Below are 26,881 nucleotides of genomic sequence, written 5' to 3' on the forward strand. Positions count from 1 at the left end.
TTGAGCACTGTGATCATTGTATTTATGGCAAACATGCACAGACTTCTCACAAAAAGTCTCTTTCTTTGAAATCTTCTCCTTTAGAGTTAGTACATTCGGATGTATGTCAAATGCCAGGATTATCTTTAGGGGGAAAAAAATATTTTGTCACCTTTATCAATGATGCTACACGGAAAGTATGGGTTTATCCTATTCGTAGTAAGGATGAAGTGCTTGACAAGTTTAAAAAATTCTTGACATTGGCTGAAAATCAAACAGATAAGATACTTAAGTGTCTTCGCTCTGACAATGGTGGGGAATATGTGTCCAAAGCCTTTCAGGCATTTTGTGACAGCAAAGGGATAAAGAGGGAGCTCACTGCCCCTCATAATCCGCCCCAAAATGGAGTTGCAAAGCATATGAATCGGACCATACAGGATAAGGTCCGTACGACGCTGTCTCATGCTGCATTACCCCATGGTTTTTGGGCAGAGGCTATTATGACAGCCGTTCACTTGATTACTCGGTCACCAAATAGGTCTTTGGGGGGGGGGGGGGGGGGGGGGGGGGGGGGGAGTGGTTCCCCAATAAGCGTGGTCCGGCAAGCCACCTTCATATGCTCATTTGAAAGTGTTTGGCTGCGAGGCTTTTGTACACATTCCTAAAGAAAAAAGCAGCAAACTTGAGCCAAAGTCCTGTAAATGCATTTTCCTAGGATATGGTGATGAGGGTGAAATGGGGTATAAATTGTGGGGTTCCGAGGAAAGGAAAATAGTACGCAGCAATGACGTTATCTTCCGGGAAGATTGCATGCACAAACAGCCCGAAAAGACTAAGGAGGTCCGTAGGGTTGTATTCCGGGAAGAAATACCTTTTGGACAGCAAAATGTGCCCGCTGTACAGCAGCAAATACCTGCTGTAAATGAACTTGTAAATGCTGGAAATGATCAGCCAGCTATTGCCCATGAAAATGAGCCATTACATGTGCAGGAACAACCAGGACAGCAAGCTGTTAATGCTGATTTGCAGGCTGAAATGCCAAGACAGCATGCTGAAAATGGAAATCTATAGGAACAGCCAACAAACAATGACCATTGGGTTAGGAGATCGTCTAGGGCTACTAAACAACCTGACAGATTTGTTCCTGGTGCAATTAATGTGGCTGAGTATGTCATGTTGACAGACTGTGGTGGACCATCTTGCTCAAGGAAGCAATGGACAGACAGGACAACAAGAAATGGTATAAAGCCATGCTGTCAGAGATGGAATCTCTTGAAAAAAATAGCACTTGGGACTTGATACAGTTGCCTAAAGGGTAGAAAACCCTTCCGTGCAAATGGGTTTACAAAATGAAGGTCACTTCTGGTTCCTCACCAAAGTACAAAGCAAGATTGGTTGCAAAAGGGTACAAGCAGAAGCTTGGAATTGACTTTGATGAGATTTTCTCTCCTATAGTCAAGATGACTACATTGAGAACCATTTTGGGCTTGGTTGTAGTTGAGGATATGGAGCTCATACAGATGGATGTTAAGACTGCTTTTTTACATGGTGATATGCATGAAGACATATATATGCAACAGCCTGAAGGGTTTGTTGAACAAGGGAAAGAAAAAATGGTATGTAAACTCAAAAGGAGTTTGTATGGGCTGAAACAAGCACCAAGAGAATGGCATCACAAGTTTGATACATTCATGCAGTCCCAAGGCTTTCATAGAAGTCAAGTGGATCACTGCTTGTACACCAAGAAGGCAGCAGATGGCAGCCTGATTATCTTGGTTTTGTATGTTGATGACACACTGATTGTTGGCAGGGATACTCATGCCTTGGATTCATTGAAGCAAAGTCTTCATGGCAGCTTTGACATGAAGGATCTGGGTGATGCAAATCACATTCTTGGCATGCAAATACTCAAAGATAGATCTAAAGGCTTACTCTATCTATCTCAGCACGAATATATCTCCAAAGTTTTGCAGCGTTTCAATATGGAGGGGGGGGGAAAAACATTGGGGTTCCATCACCATATGTGAAACTCAGTACAGAGGACAGCCCTACATCTAATGATGAGAAGGCTGAAATGGCTAAGACACCATATGCTTCAGTTGTTGGCAGTTTGATGTATGCTATGGTTGCTACATGTCCTGACATTGCTTTTGCAGTGGAGTGGCTAGCAGATACATGGCAATCCCTGGCAAGAAGCATGGGGATGCAGTGAAAGGTATTATGAGATACCTCAAAGGCACAAAGGAGTTGTGTATCTTCTTTGGAAAGCAAAAGGCATCTGTTATTGGCTTTACGGATGCAGATTATGCTGGTCATGCGGACTGCAGGAAGTCCACTTCTGGGTATATGTTTACTTTCACAGGAGGAGCGGTCTCTTGGATCTCCAGACTACAAAAGTGTGTTGCATTGTCTGCTACAGAGGCAGAGTATGTAGCTGCCACTGAGGCATGCAAGGAGACTTTATGGCTTTCACGTCTGGTGGGAGAGCTTGGCATCACAGAGTTACTTGTTCTCCATTGTGATAGTCAGAGTGCTATCATGCTAGTACAGAATCTTGTCTTTCATGCAAAGACAAAGCACATATAGGTGAAGTATCACTTCATTAGAGATGCACTTGACAGTAAGAGCATTGAGCTTGTCAAAGTGCATACAGATGATAATCCTGCAGAACTTCTCACGAAGGGTCTTCTAGCAGAGCAGTTTGCTCATTGCCAACAAATGATGGGAGTTGGATAGATATATTTATTTCAGCTTTGTAAATACTTAGACTTAGCTGATTCTTTTCTTCTCTTAAGGCACATTGCCTTTAGGTGGAAGGTTGTTGGAAATAAAGCATCATCGTGCCTTTTATATGTGCATGGGTGTGAACAAACCCTTAGCACATTGTACTTTTATACATATATCTATCTAAAACCTAAAGTGGTACTCTTGTCATTGTACCGAAAAACGTGTTCACTATCCACCCTGCTCACTCGCACTCTCTCTCTCTCACTGCGCGTAAGGTCTGTCTACCTCGATCTCCATGCCTAACCTTGCCCTACATTCATAACCGATTCCAAAATCTTGCATAGATGTAGGAGCAAAAGAAGAAAAAGGAACAAAAGTAGAAGCTTGTGTACCTTGCAATAGAATACATGGATCTAGCTGGAAAAATAGAACATACTTGATGTGTCTTTCCCCAATAGGGAGACCCATTTCTAATGGAGGCTTCAATGATCTTGCAATATCTCCTGATTTATATGCAACATCTAAAGGGAAAGAGTTATATTTACCTTCAATGGCTTGTTGGGCTCCATGCATGAGAATCAAATTGTACTTAGTCAGTAAAATATCAAATGGCTAGTTAGAAGTCTCACCGACAATGTGGGAATCTTGTGTAGCAAGCTATGATGTCACCCCTGTATCGATTGAGAACAACTGCTGATATGTTTGCACAATCGGCAAAGACTTTCCCAATTTACCTGATTTTTTACTTCTTCCAAGAAGGATAACAAGGACAAAGAGAGGAAGTCATCCTCTAGAGCTTCAAAAGCAGCATGATGTACCAAAGGAAATGCCTAAGCTATCTCCAGATGCTCTTGATGTTGTAAATGAGCAAAAGCAATTAGTGTCAATGGGACAAGACATGGAAATGCAAGGCCATCTTGGTAGTGTCAATCCAATGGGCTTTGGATAGCAAGGCATGCATGCAAGTATGGGGCAGCCAGGCTACTTTGGAATACAAAACCCAATGTATTCAAGTATGGCTAACAAGGCAAGCATGCAAGTATGGGGCAGCCAAGATACTTTGGAATACAAAACCTAATGTATCCAAGTATGGCTAATGGAATGCACAATCCCATGTATGGTAGAATTGGCATAATGCTTGGGGCACAAAGTAGCATGTATGATAATGCATTTGCACCTTCATATGGGGCTCAAGGGATGAATGCTAGTCATGCAAATGCTTCTTATGGTACTGGTTATAATGCAAACACAACAAGTACACCCTTTTTGCAACAACCAGTTTATGATAACTCAACTCTCAAGGGGCTAGCAAAGGACTATGATGAGGGTGGTGTCACCAGGTGGTGATACTTTTTACAGTTGCTTTTTTTATTTACTTATATAAATATTTTATTTTTCTTTTCTTTTGTTGTTGTTGCTTCTTACCCCCAGAGTTCTCTTGGAATAAGCCGAGATCTTTGCATGGCCAGAAAAGGCAACCATTGGGACAAATTGGACTAATGGTTTGTCTGAGCCTTAGGACCGGTTCCATATTGAATGGGCACTAAAGAATAGAATGCCAGTGGTTTGGGACTGTGTGCTTAGCCACTGGAGATGGTGCAGGACAATGAGCCTGGCCAAGACAAAAGATGCACATGTAAGAATGCTCACGGAATACATTACACTTTTTGATGAGGTCACAATGATAAAAGTTGCTCAAAACAACTTGAGGAATGCAGGGGTCACCATCCCTTAAATTTAGGGAGTTACTATTTTTGGACCCCAGAATCTGTTTGCATCATTATCTTCGTTTTTGCACGAGGATTAATTCTTTGGTCTGTGCCGAGGTCAAATTTTGCACCAATCATGGAGAATTTTAAACGGGAAAATTGTTACATGTATGCCATGTGGCATAAATTCCCAAAAGAGAGAGAGAGAGCATTTGAAAAAAACGTAATAGACATAAGGGGCAAATGGAATAATGAAGTTTTGAGGAGCTGAGGGCAGAGAAAATCAGCCGTGGAGAGTACTTCTGCGTCTCTGACTCAAGTACGGATAAAATGCAGGACATGTTGGACATTAAGAACTGTGAATTCAGAGATCTACAGACTGTAATTTTGCACACGAATCATTGAGTTTTGGTCACATGCTGAACAGTAAGAACAGTGAATTCTACACATGCTCGACAGTAAGAACAGTGAACTCTGGACATGCTGGACATTAAGAACAGTGAATTCTGCACATGTTGGACAGTAAGAACAGTGAATTCTGCACATGCTGGACATTAAGAACAGTGAATTCTGGACATGTTGGACAGTAAGAATAGTGAATTCAGAGATCTGCAAACTGTCATTCTGCACAGGAATCATTGAGTTTTGGTCATAGAAAATGCTTTCCTAAAAGGGATGTTGATCTGGACATGCTGTATTGTTCTTATGTAGCTGGGATTTACTCAAAAGATATGAAAACCAACTGTTCACAGGTTATATATTTTTTAAACATTATCATTTTTTTTAATTTTCCATCTTTTAATTGATAAAGAAATACCGAGAGGGGCACCGGTCTTCGGGGCCAATTTGGTGTTGAGCGAGAGTGAGGTCTCTGCTTATGTGTGTGTGCATAAAGACCAGGTATTAATTGACGGAACTACCGCTTTATGTGAGTCATAGACTGGTTTCAGGTGGAAAAGGAGTGAAGTTTGAGGCCTTCAATGGTGCACAAGATAGACTGAAAGCTTTGACTTTCATTCAATAGTTTGATACAGCCTACTTGAGAAGCAACTTCACTAAATCCTCTAAGATTCAAAAGACAACCACTTTTTGACGGGAAATGCATTACAATGGTGGTCCGCACTTCTAATGCAAGGTAGAGCACCATCAACATGGGTATAATTTATGCAAATATTTGCTTCTAATTGGTGGATGAGTGCTTTTGAAGTGGATATTACAACCACATGGAATAAGTTGGATGCATCACAATGCACAAACTTGAAGCAATATAATGAGAAGTTTTGGAATGTATTGCTACTCGTTACTTCTTATCAAGCTATCCCTCTTCATGAGCAAGTGAAAAAGTATTATTATGGCTTGCCTAAAGGAATCACGGGTTTTTGCATAAAGACCACTATGACCAGCATGTCACAATTCATTGAGATAGCAAGTACAACCAATGCGTTGCTACACAGAAAGGATTCAAGCTTCCAAGGTTATCACAATTCATTGAGATAGCAAGTACAACCAATGCGTTGCTACACAGAAAGGATTCAAGCTTCCAAGGTACGAATGAGGTGTCATTTGAGACATTTTCAAAGGTTGAAAAGAGAGGCAGATTTAAAAATAGGGCTAAGAAGAAGCAAAAACAACACGTAAAAACTTGGAAAACACGTACACAATGCAAGGAGTTAATGACAACAAATAAATGCTTTGCATGTGAACGAGAGGAACACATGGAAAGGGACTGTCCCACAAGGCAACAAGTTGAAGATAAGGAAGATTAGAGGTAAATTTTCCAAGAGATACTTCGTGAAATTTAAGAATTATTCATAAATGAAAGAGGATCACTTGGCAAACCACTTTTAGCTATTGCAACTTTAATTAGAAGCCTTTCAATTGGAATCAACTTAAAATCTCAAGATTAGTCAAGCTCAACAGAGCTTAGGTCTAGAGCATTGCCTAATGCTCAAGGGAGAGATAATACTTCCACTTCTCAACTCAAATGATGGATAACTCTAGTATATAGTGGACCTTAGGTGTATTCACGATGCATCTAGGATATTATTTGTTGATAATATGTTTGCCAAGAGATTGCTATTCAATGTATATATGGATGCGCGCTTAGAATTAGGGGACCTAGGATTTGAATTCCAGTAACTAAAATTAAAGAATTTCAGGTAGATTCAAGAGCCCAAGCAACCCGTATCAGATTTGGGGCTTGATTTGTCTTTCAAGAAGCAAGGTGAAGACCAAACCCCAAGCAAACCAAGGGGCAAATTGGTTTGAAGGCTTGTTGGTCATCTCCCTAAAATTTCTCAATTTCAGCTACTACTGGAATTTAAGTCTTAGGCCCTCAATTCTGAGCATGCATCCCAAAGTGACTATCAAAACTCTAATTTCTGTTGTAAATTAGAATTTACAACAAAGATTGACGGAAATCTCTTCCTTTGATAGCTCAAATTGCTAGAAAATGCTGAGATAACTTAAGAAATGACTGAAATATGTGAGAGAGAATGCTCTAGAGAGAGAAATTTCAGAGTTTCATCGCAAGAAATGCTGAAAATTTGTTGCTGCCCTGCTCAAACATCCATGGAAGCTATTACCTACAACTTAGGACCACCAGAAAGATTGTTGCCCCCTCCTGTATACTGTCATTTGCACCAAAAGGATCTTGGGTTGCTGTCACCTACTCCTAGAGAGCTCAAAATTGCTCTCATATGCTATAAGACCGATCTCTGGTGCCTGCAAATCACATCAATAGCCTCTCCTTACTCATAACAGCCTCCTTCTCTCTCAGAATGACTGAAATAGACTCCATTTGTCCCTAAAACGCTTTTCCAACTTGCATGGCCAAGTTTTGTCTAGTGCCAGCCTTCTAATCCTATTTTTCAGCATTATTCAGCCTCATTAAATTAATTTTTAAAATATCAATTCTGAAAATTGATTTAATAATTATTTTAATGCTTGAAAAATCAATTTCACCAACCAATAATTAAATTGGCTAGACCACTTTGTCTTCCAAGTATCCCTGAGCAGTTACTAACCCTTAGACCGGCGTTAATTAATTAATTAATGGCTAGTCTCTAATGTCACCACTGACATTAGTGGCCAATAAATTAGTCTAGGACTTAAAATCTAATGATGAGTACCACCTAGTACTTATCAAACATAATTTATTACAAATTTTGCATTTGCACCAATTCATATCTTAGACTCCTAAATTCCACACTATGAAATAATTGATTTGCACCTCACATGTGCAAGTCACATTAGCACATTGATTAACTTTTAGTCAAATGCTAAGCAAAGCAATAAAATTTTACGTTCTCATAAAAGCACCATTGCATAGCATTTGGCTTGAGCATGACATGTTGCATTACCCCATGCATTGGCATTCTAGTCTTGTAAACATGCATCTATACATATTTATCCCTTTTCAATCAAAGAGTGGTCAACTTCGATCCACCATATTTGCAGCAACTCACATGGTAGTCTCCTATGGCAATCTCTCTATTAGTATAAGCTGGAAACACCTCAAAACACCGCTTGGGAGGACCCAAAATACTAATATTTCAAAGGTCGGGTCTAAAAACCCCAACCAAAATGCTTCTCCTTTGGAGAAATAGCTATCACATGACATTTTCGGCTCAAGGTAACATTTCGAATTCACCCGTTTCTCCACATGTCTGAAATATTTTTTCTTTTAAATGTGGCTAACTTAAGGATTATTATTTAACATTTTTCATTATTTAATATTTCATATCAAACGTTTTTAATATCATTTTTATTTTGTAAAGGTTTTTCTTCAATCCTTTTAAATGTTATTTTTTAATGTTTTACTTTTTAAAATATTATCATTTTTAATGTTTCATTTTTTTCTTTGAGTCGATGGAGCCTAATGGCACAAACCAATCCACACATGCACGATCCGTTTCAACTTCGATGCAAGGCAGGGCACCATCAACATGGATACAATTCAAGCAAATATTTGCATAGAATTGGTTGACAAGTACCTTTGAGGTGGACATCATGACAGCTTGAAACTATCACAAATGGATGCAGTGATAGAAGCGTGGAAATTTGCTCTAATAGACTATTGCACACAAGAGAGAAAAAAAAGAGAAAGTGAAACACTCCAAAAGAAAAGAACATTGCACAAAGAACTCAAAAGCAAAGAGATACTCGAGAAATGAAATCCATATACCAAGATATGAGACAGTACAAAACCAATGTAAGTCACTGGCTGTGAAGGCACTGGCACCTACTCCTCTCTCTTCAACATAACCTGTCAAATGATGAATGACAGATGATGCATGATACATAATGAATATGAAGGAGGAGCTTGAATAAATAAGCCAAAATCATGCCACAAATGATGTCAAGTCGACCATTAATTAACACTAGTCGACCAATAATAAATGCTAAAATAGCCATCATAAAATGCCTAAATAATCTAGGAAATGTCTTGGTGTCCTAGCCCACTCACATGCACAAACTCAACCATGAATTGACATACTTACTAACAGAAACAAGCTGGATACTAAGGAATGCAAGAATTTGGAGCAATACAATAAGAAATTTTTGGGGATGCATTGCTGCCCATCACTTCGTATCAGCTTATACCCCTTCATGAGCAAGTGGAAAATATATTTGTGGGTTGCCTAAAGGAATCAAGGATTTTCGCATTAAATCCACCGTGTCTAGTATGTCTCAGCTTATAGAGACTACTACTACAGCAGTTGCTTTACTACGTGGAAAGGATTCGGGCTGCCTTTAGAGTGGGGAGAGGACGAATAAAAAGTTGTTTAAGATTGAGAAAAGGGGCAGATCTGAAAATCAGCCTAAAAAGAGGCCAAAACAACAAAGAAAGGGCTCAAACATTGGCGCAGCATAAGGAATTGATGGCTGCAAATAAATGTTTTATTTGTGAATAGAAGGGTCACATTGCAAGGGACTATCCCAATAGGCAGCAAGTTGGAAAATTAGAAAATCAAGGGGATCCTAAGGAAAAGAAGCCCAAAACATTAGTGGCCATATGACCAACATATCCCAACTCATCATTGCAAGCAAATTGTAGACATGGAGAATGAGCCGCAACTGCACGCCCTCTCTTGGTGGGCTCAAGGTCCTAGGGGGTGAAACCAACCTTCCTTCTTGGATAGGGTGGTAGATAACCTAATTAAGCACTTAATTACAGCAATTAACAAATTTACAAAACTCAAATGCACAATTAACCATACAATCTTGGACATTGGACAATCTATTGGCCCCAAAACTAGCGCCCCTTGCAATATTTCTTTAACTTTTATTGCAAATGGATGGAATACAACTGAGATCCTCTGACCTCCTCCACTACTCCAAGTATCTCTTGCTGTCAAAACTGACTAGCAATCCTCCAAACAAATTTGCCCCTTGGTTTGCTTCGGGATTGGCCTTCACCTGCTTCTTGAAAGACAAATTTAGCCCCAAATCTAATATTGGCTAGCTAGCCTCTTGAATCTCCCTAAAATTCCTCAATTTGAGTTACTAGAATTCAAGTCCTAGGCCCTCAATTTTAAGCATACATCTTAAGCTAGTCATCAAACCCTAATTTACAGCAAAAATTAGGATTTACAACAAAGATTGACTGAAATCTCTTCCTCGGATGGCTCAAAGTACTAGAAAATGCTAAGATAACTTGAGAGATGGCTAAGAAATGAGAGAGAAATTTCAAAGTTTCATCATGAGAAACACTAAAAAGCTACTCCTGCCTTGCTCAAACAAAAATGGAAGCTGTCATCACCATCTTAGGATCACCATAAAGGCTACTACCCCCTCCTGTATGCTATCATCTACACCAGAAGAACCTTGGACTACTGCCTTGCTCAAACAGCAATGAAAGCTGCTACCTGTAGCTTAGGACCACCAAAAAGACTACTACCCCTCCTGTATACTACCATCTGCACCAGAAGGACCTTGGGTTGTTGTCACTTGCTCTTGAAGGGCTCCAAACTGTTGTTACACGCTGTAGGACTAATCTAAGATGGCTGAAGATCACATTACCAGCCTCTCCTTACTCTCTAATAGCCTCCTTCTCTCTCACAATGGCTGGAATAGACTTTCACCAACCCCTAAAAACGTTTTTCCACTTGCATGGGCAAGTTTTGCCAAGTGGTAACCTTCTAATTCTATTTTTCAACATTATACAACATATTAAATAATTTTCAAAAGTAATTATTTTAATAATTATTTTAATGCTCAAAATTTAATTTCACCAACCAATAATTAAATTGACTAGGCCAATTTGTCTTCCAAGTATGCCAGAGTAGTTATTAGCTCTTAGACCGACATTAATTAATTAATTAATGCATAGTTTCCAATGTCACCACCGATATATAGTAGCCAATAAATTGATCTAGGATAAAATTTGACACCAAATACCACCTAGTACCTGTTAGGCATAGGACAAAATTTGACACCAGGTACGACCTAGTATCTGTTAGGCATAACTTATTACAACTTTTGCCTTTGGCACCAACTGATATCTTGGGGTGCTAGGTCCCACACTCTAAAATAATTCACTTGCACCTCACATGTGCAAGTCACATTGGCACATTTGATTAACTTTTAATCAAACGCTAAGCAAAGTAATAAAATTTCACGTCCTTGTGACAAACCATCTCCTTGAAATCTCTGCAATCATCCACTGCATTGTGCCAAAGAAAAAGCATACTGCACTTGAATTTCCATAAGGCATCACAGTCACAAAATTGACCATTGTTGTCCAACCATGCCATATGCCTCAAACCTAGTGAAAATTTCAAGCCAGCATATACATAACATAAAACTGAAAATTACTTTAGAACTACTGCTAGAGACCCAGTGGATGCATACATAACTCAAGTTTCTCAATTGTTCTGACTTCAGAACCATAGTACAACATAGTCTCAGCATAAACCATGGCTGAAACTATCAATGGCATTTACTAACATGCTGTTATCCATGGAACTAGTTGTAAACCATTGAAAACTGTACCAATTGATCATAATTTGATCACTTTCTCATCTGAGAACTGATCACAAACTGATTGCAAAAATTGATGCAAAACTGATCCCAAAAATGACCATAACCGGTTCTCAAACTAATCAAAAACTGAGCTAAAACTCATCAGAATTTTTATCTCAAAATTGAGGCAAAAACTCACGCCAAACTGATCATAAATTGATGCAAAAGATAGTTTCAATGCCCAAGTGAAACCCATACTCATCTGCATACATCTCACACTGACTGGTACACTGAGTAGCGATCTCATGGCAGACATACTATCAACACAATACCTTGGATGCATGTTGAATACATCTGAGATCCACTACATATGAGAGTTGTCCACAACTAGCCAAGTGGAAGTGTTGCCTCCCCCTTAAGCATCAAGCAATACTCCGGACCCCAACTCTGCTAAACCTAAGTAGCATCAAAACTAGTGCCACCACCAAAGTAACTTGATTACTCCATAATTGCATGCATGCCTTGCTGTCCAAAAAGCATTGGATTGACACTTTTAAGTTGACCTTGCATATGCATCAATTGTCCCACTGGCATCATTTGCTTATGCTCACTACCCATATTTAGAGCATCATACTATTGTATTGGCTCTTTCTTCGATGCATCTTGTTGTTCCAAAGCTCTCGAAGACAATTTCTCTTCTTGCCTTTGCTGCCCTCCTTTAAGGGGTTTAAAAAGTATATCAATTGAGGATCATTTACCAATTGCATTAACATTTCAGCTGTTGTTCTCAGCTAATGTTTACTGTTGGATGCAAGATCCCTCCATCTTCGTGTATAAAGTTATACGGGTGTGAATACACCCTTATTGTATCCTAACATATTAATGCATTCTTTATTCTTTGTATACCATCACCATTCAGTATACCTATCTCTGCGTTTACTCTCTCTTACTCTCAACACTACTGCTCACGCTTCTATCTCACACTTTCATTGCACTGTCTCCCCTTCAAACTGGTATCAGAGCTGCGGCTAAAGTGTGCATACTTCCCAAAGTCCGTGCGAGTCAGCCCCAGCTCGTCCATGCGAAGAAACATCGGGTCATCACCTTTGCTGGTCATGCAAACACTCAGCCTTGTCAGTCAACAGCTCCCAGGTTAGCGTGAGTGCAAGCGACAACTTCCCAGGTAGTCAATAGGTCATGCAACAGTGTTTCTATGCAAGCAACGAATTAGGCAAATCAAGCACAGCAAGGTAGGCAACGACAAGCAACGCAAGTCACACGCAAGCAAATTTGGCAAAGGCAGATCCAAACGTCAACGGCTATTTTCATCACCTTTTTGGGTAAATTCGTCAATTTTTTTTATATTTTTCGATAAGTAGGCCCACTACTCACCAACAAGGGTTTATGCACATAAGCATAGTTCAAATATTTGTCCAGGTCTATGCCTAAAATTTGGGGTTTTTCCCAAATTTGATACTATTCATACATAACAATGACATTTGACCTGGAAATTGCACTAACATAGGTGCACATTTGGACCTGAGAAATTTGGGGCTTTTGCAAAATTTTGTGAAATTTTGCTAATTTATCTCATTTTATACTCTCAAGAACATGTATTAATGCACTTGGGGCAATTTCATCAACAAAATTTTGGGGCTTTTCCTTAAATTTGTGGATTTTGAAAAAATTGATATGTGAAATGCACTTTAGGGACATTGCTAAAGCAATCTTGGTGCTATAAGCAATGTGATTTGTGTTTTTTATCTCCACACCTGAGATTTTGGAGAAATTGTAAAGAATTTTTTGTGTTTTCTATGTATCAAAAGTTGATTCGGGCACATATGTATGCAGTATACAGGTTAAGCAGCTCCTATTCAGTTGATGTATTGCTGAATATTCATGGTGCAGCAGTCTTAGAGATCATTTCCTAATCTAGGATTGTTGCAAATGTATTTTGGTGATATTGCTGAAGTGGGAGTCACTTGGCAATGATGTATGCATATAATGCATGCTGAAATTTTAGTTATATTGCTAAAAGTCATCCTTTCTACTATTATACATGTATTTTGACATTGTCAATAATATAGTGACATTAAATCTTGCTCTTATTTCCTGAAATTTTGGGCTGAAATTAGCTGAATATTCAGCTTGCTGTTTACTATCATAAATTACAGCATTGGTTTTTGGGTGCATTGTTGAAAAATAGCCACTAATGCTTCTAGCAACAGTGACACTAAATCCCTTCTTGAAATCAAGAGGTTTGATGGCACTGGCTTTGATCTATGGAAGAACAGGATGCAAGGCATTTTATTTCTCAAGGACTGTGATGATGCTCTCTTGGAAACTAAGCCTGCAGCTATGGCAAATGAGGATTGGGCTAAACCCAACAAGAAGGCCATTGCATACATTAAAATGGTTGTACCCGATGATGTACTTATAGACATTCAACGTCTTGATATTGCTTATGCTATGGAAAAAAGTTAATGGATACTTATGAAAATACAACTCCAATGAATCAAGTGTATCTCATGCGCAAGCTTGTGAACATGGAGTTGGATGAGTCTAAACTAGCATCTGAGCATTTGAGTGCTTTCATAGGGATTTTGAGTCAGTTGCATGACTCTGGTTTACAGCCCTCCAATGATAAACTGAACGCTGTTTTCTTGTTGATGACTCTGCCTGATAGTTGGGAGGCTTTGGTTGTTTCACTTAGCAACAACAATGCTTTAGCCTTTGATGGTGTTAGGGGCTCTATCCTCAATGAGAAGATCAGAAGAACCAATGGAGAAAGAAATGGTTTAATCTATCATCTTAAAGGTAGATCAGAGAAGAGGGGTAATGCAGCAAATATAAGCAAAAGTAGAAGTAAAAGCAAGGGCAAACAACAAGATGTTACTTGTTATCAGTGTGGGCGTAAAGAGCATAAAAAGCCTGATTTCCAATTTTACAAGAAAGCGCAAGAAAGAAAGAAACAACAGGGAAAGAAAAAGAAGGATGACAAGAAAGATGATGACAGCTCTTCCTCACAGAAGTTGCAAAGGCAAATGTTACATCTAGTGTGGTCATTGAAGAGCTCCCTGACATTAAAGAGATACTTGTTGCAACCTCATGCAATGATACAGATATTATGGCAGCAGCAAAGGTGATATGTACATCAGCAAAAAGGAGATAATTGATGCCTTAATCTCAGCTCATGATGAGCTGTCCCAATCATGGGTAGTGGACAACGGTACCTCTTTTCATGTTACTCCCTCTTTGGAGTCATTTTCTGAATACATTGTAGGTTGCCTAGGCAAGGTTTACTTGGGCAACAACTATGCATGTGAGATAGAGGGTGTAGGTACCATTCATTTGGTCCTTGAAAACAACCAAGAGCTAATTTTACAGGATGTCAAATATGTATCTAGCAAAAGAAGAGTCTACTGTCAGTTGGGCAGCTTGATGCAAGAGGTATTTTACTACCTTTGGTGGTGAATCTTGGAAGGTCCACAAGGGCTTTATGCTGATTGTTAAACGCAACAAAGGGGAACTTTGTATTATTTGCATTGTAAAGCATTACCTAGCACGTTTTTGGTTATGGCTGAAGTTCATTCACAGATGGAACTTTGGCACAAAAGACTTGGCCATATGAGCCAAAAAGGCCTTCACATTCTCTCCTCTTTAGGTAGATTTGATGTAAAAGGCTATGGTCTCAAATTTTGTAATGATTGCATATATGGAAAACATGTGAAGTCACCTTATTACTCTGGTGTTGTTGAGAAGTCCAATGCTCTTGATTAGTACACACTGATGTGTGCACTATGCCTGTTAATTCATATGGGGGTGCACCGTACTTTGTCACTTTTATTGATGATTTTAGTAGAAAGTCATGGGTATATGTGTTAAAGAGAGAAAAGAAAGTGTTGGATGCCTTTAAAAGGTTTCATGCTTTTGTTATCACACAAAAAGAGCTTAAGTTAAAAGCTATAAGAACGAATAAATGGGAGCCAGTATGTTTCTAATGAGTTCAAAAAGTTTTGTAAGATGCATGGCATTAAGAGGGAGTTGACAACCCCTTATAATCTTGCATCAAATGGCATGGCCGAAAGATATAATCACACACTTTGTGAGAGAGTCAGATGCATGTTGTCCATAGTTAATCTTTCGCAATAATTCTAGGGAGAGGCTCTTAAAACTTCAATTCATATATGCAATCACTCTCTTAATCGTGCATTGGAAAATGGCATTCCTAAAGAGCTTTGGCCTAGCAAACCTGCTTCAAATGACCATTTATGTATCTTTGCTTGTGATGCCTTTATGCATGTGCCTGTAAATCAGAGAACCAAACTAGATATAAAATCCTTCGAGGGCATCTTCATGGGATACGGAGATAAGGAAGAGATGGGTTATAGAGTTTGGCATCCTCATGGTAGGAAGATAGCACACACGAAGTATTTAATGAGGCAAAGTTGCTGAAACATGCTACACAGGGTTGAACTTGACAAAAAGAAGGTCAAATTTCAGCATGAACAGTCAGCCACTCAGCAGCCAGTAGCTAAAGATTCTATTCTTTTTTATACTAAAAATAAGCAACAACCCATTGTGCTACAGCTAGAAGATAATGGACAGCAAATAGATGCACAAGATGGAATAGGACAACAAGAAGAACATACTGAAAACAGGTTACAACAGCAAGGAAATGCTGAAAATCAGCCACCTAGTAATGGTGTGTAGACCCATTGCCTAACAATACAGATCATTGAGTAAGAAGGTCTACATGTGTCAAAAGGCAACCACAAAGAGGTTTTAGCTATCTTTAAATTACATTTTGTTGATTGGTGAAGGTGAGCCTCTAACATTTAGAGAGGCATAATCATGTGAAAACAAGAGAAAGTGGGAGCTTGCTATGCAGGAAGAGATGAAGTCTCTGTACGCAAATAACACATGGGAGCTTGTACTTTTGCCCGAGGATAGGAAAGCTATCCCTAATAAACGGGTCTACAGAGTGAAATGTATTGATGGAAAGCCCAAGTACAAGGCGCAGTTAGTTGCTAAGGGCTATACACATAAGGAAGGCATAGACTTCTGGAAGGTTTTTTCACCAATGGTGAAGATGACTCTGCTCCCTGCTTTGTTTGCTCACACTGCATCCTTGGATTTAGAGTTGGTTCAGATGGATGTGGTGACCTGGATAAAGAGTTGTACATGAAACAACTAGAAGGTTTTGTTATTCTAGGGAAAGAGCATTTGGTTTATAAGCTGAAACACAACTTATATAGGCTAAAACAAGCCCCTAGATAGTGGTACAAAAAGTTTAATACCTTCATGCTCAACCATGGATTTAAACACAGTCATGCAAATCACTGCTTATACACTAAAAGGGTTGATGATGGAAGCCTTATTGTGCTGGTCTTATGTGTGGATGACATGCTGATTGTAAGAAAGCATAAGAGTACTTTGAATACTCTTAAAAGACAGCTGAGTTCAGCCTTCTCAATGAAAGATTTGGAAGCCCCTAAACACATTTTGGCCATGCACATTAAAAGAGATAGAGGGTAGCAATTATTGTTTCTCTCACAAGGCAAGAACATTAGCAAAGTACTTGGCAGGTTTAATATGGCTGATGCTAAGCCTCTTGGTGCGCCTTTTACCCACATACAAAGCTTAGCAAAGCTGATTGCCCAAAGGATGATGCAACTGCTAGTGTATGAAGGGCATACCTTATGCATCAACTTGTGGATCTTTAATGTATAGTATGGTTGCAACTCGCCCTGACATTGCTCATGTAGTGGAAGTTGTTAGTAGATTCATGTCTAACCCTGGCAAGCCACACTGCAAAGCAGTGAAATGTATCTTCAGATACTTAAACGATACACAAGAGAAGTGTATATGCTATGGAAAGGGTATACTAGAGTTGCAAGGATTCTGTGATTTGAATATAGCAAGAGATCTTGACATTAGGAAATCTACCAATGGGTGTGTCTTTACTTTGGCTTGTGGGGCTATCTCTTGGTGTTCAAGGTTGCAAAAAATCGTGGCACTGAATACTACAGAGGCTGAATATATTTCAACCACAGAAGCTTCTAAGGAAGCTATTTGGCTTGGCTATCTGATCAAGGATTTTTATATTTCTTCACCTACTCCAGTGCTTGATGCGATATCCAAAGTATAATATGTCTGGCTAAGAATGCCATATTTCATACACGTACCAAACACATAGATGTTCAATACCGCTTCATTCTATAGGTCTTGGATGATGGTCTTATCACACAGACTAAGATCAAAACCCAAGATAACCCTGCAGATGTTCTCACTAAGAGTCTTGCAAAGGCTCAGTATGAGCATTGCATCCGATTAGTGGGAGTTGGTTAGCTTAAAGGTACCACTTTGGGCCTTCAAGTGAGAGGTTGTTGGGTGAAAAGTCCCTTCGTCTCCATGTATAAAGTTATACAGTTGTGAACACACCCTTATTGTACCCTAGCATATGAATACATTCTTTATTCTTTGTGTATCATCACAATCTAATACACCTATCTTTGCATTCACTCTCTCTTACTCTCAATGCTACTGCTTGCACTTCTGTCTTCCACTTTCATTGCTCACTCTCCCCTTCATTTACATTGATTATCGAATTCCTCTTTCTCTTGCTAGTCATCAGCTTCAAGAGACCTAGAAGGATCCACCTCTTGTCCAATTCCCTCATTCTCAACTTGCCACCCATGCTCCATGCCTTGTCCAAGATCAAGCATTGCATTTTCCCCAACACTTTGCGAATTTTCAGATTGAGAGGCATCATCCTTGCTTAATCCCATCTCACTATCTAAAGACATTCTTGCTGTAATGCTCAGTTGACTACAATTTCAGCACTAGAGCAAAGCTTCTAACATTCAATCGCGTACCCGAGCCCACCAATTGGAGGGAATTTATGATATCTCGATAACGTGACCATGAAACCAGCCTTCCTTCTCGGAGAGGGTGGTAAATAACCTAATTAAGCATTTAAGTACAGCAATTCACAAAAGCGAAATGCATACTTTACCATACAATCTTGGACATTGGACAGCCTGTTGGCCACCAAACTGACCCCCTGCAGTATTTCCTTAACTTTTATTACAAATGGATGAAGTACAACTAAGATCCTTTGACCTCCTCTGCTAATCCAAGTGCCTCTTGCTGTCAAAATTAACCAGCAAGCCTCTAAACCAATTTGCACCTTGGTTTGCTTGGGGATAGGCCTTCACTTGCTCCTTAAAAGACTAAATTCAGTCCCAAATCTAATATTCGCTGGCTAGCCTCTTAAATATCCTTAAAATTCCTCAATTTCAACTATTGGAATTTGAGTCCTAGGCTCTCGATTCTGAGCATACATCCCAAGATGGTTGTTAAACCCTACAGCAAAGATTGACTAAAATATCTTCCTTTGATGGCTCAAACTGTTGAAAAATGCTCAAATAACTTGAGAGATGGCTAGGGAATGAGAGAGAATGTTGTAGAGAGAGAAATTTCAAAGTTTCATTGCGAGAAACGCTAAAAAACTACTACTGCCCTACTCAAACAATGATGAAAGCTGCCATCTACAACTTAGGACCACCAAAAAAGATTATTGTCCCCTCTTGTATACTGTCATCTGCACCAAAAGGACCTTGGGCTGCTATCACTTGCTCCTAAAGGGCTCCAAACTGCTATCACATGTATACGATTGATCACTGGTGGTTGCAAATCACATTAGCAACCTCTCCTTGCTCTCTCGCAGTCTCCATCTCTCTCACAATGCTGAAATTGACTTCTACGAACCCCTAAAAACGTTTTTGCCACTTGCATGGGCAAGTTTTGCCAAGTAACAACCTTCTAATCCTATTTTTTAGTATTATTCAATTTATTAAATTAATTTTTAATAAATTTAATTTTTAAAAATTAATTAATTCAATAATTATTCTAGTGCTTGAAAAACTAATTTCACTAGCCAATAATTAAATTGGCTAGGCCAATTTGTCTTTCAAGTATTCTTGAGCAATTATTAGCCCTTAGACTAGCATTAATTAATTAATAATATCTCCACTAATATTAGTGGCCAATAAATTGGTCCACAACAAAAATTTGACACTAGGTACTACCTAGTACATGTTAGATATAACTTATTACAACTTTTGCATTTGGTACCAATTGATATCTCAAAGTCCTAGGTTCCACATTGTGAAATAATTCACTTGCACTTCACATATGCAAGTCACATTAGCACATTCGATTAATTTGTAATCAAATGCTAAGCAAAGCAATAAAATTTTACATCCTCATGACAAGGGGAGTGAAACCTTAGAATTTTGGCGAGGTACCCTTGGCCTTTAAACAACATTTGTAATCAATGGACTGCCTTTTGGCAATGTTGGCAAAATGTATTTTTCTTTGGGGCATTTTACCATCCTGGATCAAGACATAATGAGAAACTGCTCTCATCATCACTTGTCAACTTATGGTTAACAGGAAACCACTCTCATCACCACTAGTCAACTAATGGTTAGTCTTCTTTTTTCACTTTCTAGCTTTCCATTCAAAGAAGTGGATACCGAAGCCCCCTCGAGAGATGATAAGGGAGACTTTTTGTGAACTTGGTCAAACAACCTTGTGAAACGCAACAGTTGGCACTCAAACTTAGAAGATGGGGAGTTGTGATTGTGATATGGCTTGCTATACAAAATTGAAATATTTTTGGGGTAGGTTGTTAAGAAGTAGAGCAACTCGATTATCATTTAGCTCTGGAGGGACAATTGTGGCGAATTTGAGAAGCAAGTACTGATACTCCACCAACTTGACTATCATATCAAGTTTTTTTCTCAATTATCTTAAACTCCTAGAGCTCATGTCAAGGCTCATGCAACAAGTACAATCATGAGCCACATAATGGTTCGTAAAATGTGTTCCACACTTAGATGCAAGGTCAAATTTTTGAAGTTGAAAATGGAATGCATGCATAAGACCCTGCATTAAATCATGTATGGCTTTAAAGTTTTCTATTCTTTCAAGAGCATTAACTCCGTTACTCCTCATATGAAGACCATCATGGATGAGGTTGTGAATTCTTGTCCTTAAACAAAGTCCCATAGATCTTGGGAATCCAAGACATGCCACATTAAGTTAAGACCATGTTGTGTAATACGATCTATCAAAACAAGTTATCACTAAACATGTGCTTAGCCATCATGAACTTTATTAGGCACTTTATTAGGCACTTTATATGACACCAAGGTGCTTGTCATAGAAATGGAAGAATTTTGCGGAAAAGAGTAAGAGGACCACACGACCAAGAATGGAAGGAATTGCCAGACGAGAAGGAGAGGACCCACTAGGCATCGACATGTGTGCAAGTTACTAGAATAGAGTAAGAGAGCTATCAAAACTTACCTCCAGCTTATCATATTTTTCAACATTTTTTGGCTCATTAAGACAACCTCAAAAAGGCAATTTAACCATTTTATATCACACTTACACACTTGTACAACCCCCTAGACTTCTAGCTCCAACAATTCTATTAAAAGGATGCAATGTGCACACCACTTTTCATTCCTAACATCCTTTTTGCATATCCATAGTTGTCACCATATCATCTACCCTCATCATCACCATCCAAAGGTGATGCCCTTGTTGCCACCCATCTACATCAAAACCTTGGAAACTATAGTCCATAAGCCTCTACTCCTTGATGCCACCACCTGCCACATGGCATCCATAAGCTCCATGTGATTGCTGACAGCTAGCTCAACCTAGTTCGTTGTTGTTCGAAGGCTTGTCTATCCTACTATAGCTGCCACAACCTAGCCTACAGCCCCATCTTCATCATAAGACAGCTAACAACATCATATTCGGTGGTTGTGACCTGTTCTACAGCTGGGCGACCTAATTCTACCTTGTGTTTTTGACAAGAGCTGTTGTGTTTTGCATCTTCCAAATCAGCCTAACCTGCATTATGCCACTACAGCAAATATAGTTGTTGGACATCTCCACTCCTTGAGCATCACATACGTATCATCTTCTTTGCTCATTCATCTTCAGCATTCATTCATTCATCAAACTCTACATCTTGCCTAATTTTTTTGGTTTCACATTTTTGTCTAAATTATTATGTTTTAGTCATGTTCAAACATATTGTGTTTTCTCAATGCACACCCTAGCACACCTGTACATACCCTTGTGTTTAAGCTCCTTGGGGTGCTTGGTTCAAGAGGGAACCTCCCACCATCATTGCACCTCCAACACCCAACTAATAGATAGGGATTTGACCTATGGGATTCATGACTAAAGGTTTAGGAACCCCCAATTGCATAGATATAGTTATGAGAATGAAAAGCTGGATAACGGGTTCAAGTAGTGGGAGATGGAAGAATGGAAGGAGAGGGTGGGATGGGAAGGTTCTGAATGTCAGCAGTGATGAATCTAAGAGGCTACTTGTCCTTCTACTTCTAGAACATCCTCTTCACAAATTCAAATATCAGCATGTGTCTGAGTCTCTATGATAACTAATAATCGAAACTTGCAAGTCAATGGGAGTAACAAGGAAGGACCACCAAAATATAAACCATGAGCACCTAACACTAGCTATGGCAGATACAAATACATAGGATAGCTTGACATGCCCATGCCAAAGCCCATAGAATTGTATCAAAGTGTGGAGGGATACAAGGAGAATTAGGTGCAAAAGGATGGGTTTGCCTTGCTTGTTCCAAGTACCTCTATCATATCTCCACTTTAGGACTTACATGTACACATCACTCCATACGAGATAGTATGACATGAAAAGGAGATCTTCCCCTTCAATCGTATAGGATGACTAAGAGTACCACTCCCTCAGAGTCAACAAAGATGATGGAGAAATGGAATCAATGGTAGGAGATTCTGAGGGAGAATGCTTTGGTGGGATGAATGAAACATCTCTAGAACTGTTTTTCAGGCTGATTGACTACAAGTATCTCGATGTGACTATTCTTTGTTAACATCTTGCAATATCATGGGTATTCTTTATGAGTGTCCTATCTATTTGGCTAGACGAAATTTATCCTTTTGAGGCTTCCTTTTGAGATTGAAGGATGATTGGAATTCGATTCTTGCTTGTATGATTTTGTATGCATCTCTAGTCTCTCTCTACAGCTTCTGAAGGCTTTTTTTGAGGCCAATCTTGAGAAAGGCATCCCTACTTATAATCTCAAAGCTGCCTTGTACTGTCTTCCATCTCCCATGGAGAGAGTGAACAATCTCTATCGAAATCCTCAAGTGTTTGCAGTAGATATGCCCACTAAGTTGATGACATGGTTGCATCTAGGGGTCCCTATGTACCCAGCAACAATGCTAGTTATGAGTTACTATTTGTGACAATGTCCTTGTGTCCACATTGGGTTTGAGCGATCTACCATGGCAATCATGCTCACAACTCAAGTGTCAATCAAGAACATCCAACATTGATACCATGAGGAAATGCTAGAGCAAACAAAGATAAAACAGAAAATGTATGACACATGATGAACACAATCTAATGAATGCAAAATGAAGATGGTGTACAGAAATGATTAATGATGCAAAGGGGCCTCAAACCTCTATGTCTCAACAAGTACCAAGGTAGAGGTGAGCTGGGTGTGATATCAGAGAAGCTAAGACCAACTCCAAGAGTGTGCCGTACTCAAGATGGATCTAAAATACAATAACAACAATCCACCATGAGTGATGATGATGTGGGCAGCACCAGAGGGAGCGAAACACAGTACTCCAAACAGTAAGATCTTGATGAGGATGTCCAATCAAGTGAAATGCAGCCTAGACAGCAAGTGAAGATGATGCGGCTGATTGCAACAATGAAGTAGAGCAGGGAAAGCAGTAAAACTCAGCCTTCCTCCTGATGATGGCAATGAACCAGGCGACAGCGAATCGGGCTTGGCGACAACACTCCAAGACAAGGGCAGCAGCCTCTAGATAGCAGTGACAGCCCTGGGGGTAGAGCAGCAGCTCCTGGATGCAAGTGGCAGCCCCTGGGATAGGGCAGCAACAAGAAGGATGTCGCTGGCTGATGGCAAGGAGAGAGAAGATGATAATGATGAGGGATAGAATGGACTGCCCACAACATAGCCTTTCAGACAAGATTTTTGGGCATTTGTCTTAGTATCAAGTAAAATATGCTTTTTTTAAATAATTCTTTTCCAGCTGTACATACGGTGGGAGTTAGGCCAAAATGCATGATAATTTTCTAGTATTTGAGGCCTTCAAAATTTACTTGCTCATCTGTTTTCCTCTCCACATCAAAAGCTTTTACATTCTGGGTTTCCTACTACCAACATGCTTCTCATCATCCAAGATCGAGCATCAGTGGTTTGTCGCACTCAAGATCCGTTCCTAAGGATGATTATCTTTGACACTCTCCCTCAGTCTACTCCCACAAGAGAGTGACTGTTGGACTGCACTTTGCTCCTTGAACATTCGTTGCATCACAAATAGCATACAATTTCTTCATTGAGTTTCCTTTTAGCATTGTTCATTCATTTATTCCTTCTATATTTGCATTTTAACTTTCATTCATCTAAGTTTATTGTGTTAGTCATGTTCATACACTCCCTATGTTTTCTCAACAAACCCATCACATGCCACATCAAAGCTTCAGAGTACTCGAATGCCCAGCTCTCAATACCTACCTATGCTCGCATTAAGGTTTCTAATTTAAACATTGGAAAGGATCTAAACTTCCAAACCTGACAGTTATGGAAAGGCCTATTCAAACTTGACCGTTGGGTCAAGTGGAAAAGAGTTAATGAATGTAATGGGGTATACGCACCAAGGCACCTTGCACAAGTATCAAGAGCACCTTGTTCATGGGGTCCAAGGCTGGACCCGGCCAGTGTTTACCAAGGACTCTATGGTCGTTAAATCATGGCAAACCACCCACACATGTCTATGGTTGGCCAACCTCTAGCAACATATAAATAGGCAATGCTACCAATATATCATCTACACTTATATTGTCCTCAATCCACCATCTGTCCAAATCACCATTGAAGCTCGAAGTGGATAAAGTCTTTAGCCACCATCAGTTGTATTGATTTTGAATACAACAAATTCTTTTCTTCTGTCCCATTCTCTCTTTTTATTAGCGTTCTTTGTTGTCTTCCACTATGCCATGTTTCCTTTCATGTTGCTTTTGAAAAGCACCCCAACCTTTGTACAATGAAGGACTGTTCAACAAAAGGAGTGAGGTACCAGTGGTAACAGCAGCTGCAAAGGATCTCCAAGTCATCATGCCTGTGTACATCGCCCTGAAAGGATAGACCTTCAATTGCTGCTACATTGTTGGTCTGTAGCCCCATCTACCAACTTGAAAGATAATAAATCCAACTTCAGGTTGGCAAAGCCCCTGTCAACATGGAAAACTCTCTTTCCCAATCACAGACATAATATACAACTATCAATTGTGGCCTGTGTTGCAGCAGCGAACACATTCTACCAAATGTTTTTCCTCACCCCGTTGCCAATCATCAGCAACTGTTCCGAAAAATCATCCATAGCCCTTATTATGTGATAGATCCAACGTTTGTGCTGAACAAAGTAACGATTGAATTTCCTCGTACTTGATAGTCCGATTGCCTTGATTGTTCTATAAAATACTGTACCACCTACGCGGACAAACACTCTGCAACACGATGGACTAATAAAATTGTGCATTCAATTCACCTCATACGTCTGGATAACTCCATCGCAGACTATGCCGCACTTGATCTCTGCAAAACCTGTGAAGAGCAAACGACTGCGGCCATAGAAACCAGTAAACCGGAATTAATAACAAGGAGAAAACCTTACACCGGTTCTATATTCGAAAGGAAAGTAAGTGAAGAAGATGGGTCTGTGGGACGCAAACAGCGATGAAAGGGGGGTGGAGTGTTTCACTTACGCTTCTGATCACAGAGGGTTTTGTCAGAGCGTCTATTCTTTATCGGATGCATATGTTGTTGAGGCTGTTAAAGACGATGGTGTTTGTGGGCGTCACCGGCGGGTGATGATGCAGCAATGATAGCCGTGAAGAAGAAGAAGAAGTAAAATAATGGGAGGTCTTCACACCTTAATAAAGGTTTACCCCCCCCCCCCCCCCCCCAAAAAAAATACAAGGAATAAGAAGAGTCTTCATGGTGGTGTTCTAATCAGCAGCCGACAAGAAAGTTTGAAAATCCAATATCCGAATCCCAGCCCATCCAATCTTGGTTAATTCATTCTACCTTTGCAGCATTTAGATCGCCCAACAAGGCACCTATGTGTGTTGCATGACAAGCAAAGCCGAGCTTGATTTCGAGAGATGAGCTCCTAGAGTTGTAGTTCTACTCCTATAAATTGTTGTGAGGATGCCAAAAATTTTATCAAAACTTGCATCGCATTCAAAAAAAAAGTTAACAAACATGTGGATGGGTGCCGATGAATGTGTGAACTTGGGTGTCATGATTGGCTACAATACCCTTAAAACGACACTCTGTCAAACTGGCTTAACTGTGTCCATAATTGATTCAACAATTTTAAAACATTTACCTTAATACCTTGTAGGAGTCTTAATCACCAAAAACTAGCAATTTGGTCCTTGCTTGATGAGGGCAATATGGATTGTTTCCTTCTCTATTTCAACATCCATGTCCTTGCTTGATGAGGGCAATATGGATTGTTTCCTTCTCTATTTCAACATCCATTGTGGGTTCCTCTTCTTCTTGTTCCTTGAAAGTAAGTGGGGAAATCTTTCCTTTCCCTTTGGCTAATGTCCCCCTATTTTGCCCACAAGATTGCCATTGACATAAGGTTTCATTCAACTTTGAACATTGCCTCATTTCCATCGTCTTCATTGTGCTTCTCTCCTTTGAATGTGTCACTTAATTGATCTGACTTCCATTGATCTATCTCTCTCTCTTTGTCAGTTAGATAGTCTAGCCCACATGGGACATCAAAATGATCTCCTGGAGCTAACATTGTAGTTGGTGATGATGACATTGAATGATTTGAAATCTAAGTGGCAACTAGATTTTCAATTTAATGGCCTAATATGGTTATATCCTTTTTTTTAACAATAGCCCTTAGTCACATGCAATACTTGATACATGCATGAAAGGACTTATTTTGTTATATATTTATGTGCAAGGCACTAAAGTTAAATAGGTTAAAATTTGATCAATATTTCAAACGAGTGATTAATTAAAGCTTAAAGAGATTAGGCCTTGTAAAAATTATTCATAAAGTAATTTATTTGGTTATATATTTATGTGCTAGACACTAAATTTAGATAGGTTAAAATTTGACAAATATTTCAAACAAGTGATTAGGAAATGAGGCCTTCTAGGAATTATTTACAAATTAACAATTGGCCCTCACATTTCACCCTCTAAGTCATCGATGCAATTAGGCAAGGTGGGGTGGATGGTGTTGCTACAAGAATGGTGAATGGATCAAGATAGTCGCTATGCTAGAGGTAGATGTTAACTCTTACCTTGAGAAGTAGCAAAGAATGGAAAGTCAAAGTC

The 26,881-nt window shown here is 39.4% G+C and overlaps 1 protein-coding gene across 3 annotated transcripts in view; it reads right to left on the reverse strand.

Moving 5' to 3' along the window:
• LOC148016418 (bet1-like protein At4g14600) overlaps nucleotides 1–25,428 on the reverse strand; it is a 39,822-nt gene extending 14,394 nt beyond the window's left edge. The window contains exons 1-2 of one of the 3 annotated variants that reach the window (XM_087664225.1): nucleotides 25,279–25,428; nucleotides 25,062–25,134 (exon numbers count right to left, since the gene is read on the reverse strand). In XM_087664225.1, coding sequence (XP_087520351.1) covers nucleotides 25,062–25,084 — 23 coding nt within the window. In that variant the 5' untranslated portion in view covers nucleotides 25,085–25,134; nucleotides 25,279–25,428. The remainder of the gene's footprint in view (nucleotides 1–25,061; nucleotides 25,135–25,278) is intronic. The other 2 variants (XM_087664223.1, XM_087664224.1) reach the window with 2 other exon arrangements.
• Nucleotides 25,429–26,881: the final 1,453 nt, after the last annotated feature.

This window comes from Lygodium microphyllum, chromosome 23 (genome assembly GCF_053477565.2).
Source record: "Lygodium microphyllum isolate KBCC chromosome 23, Lygodium_microphyllum_v1.1.10, whole genome shotgun sequence".
Taxonomy (NCBI): Eukaryota; Viridiplantae; Streptophyta; class Polypodiopsida; order Schizaeales; family Lygodiaceae; genus Lygodium; species Lygodium microphyllum.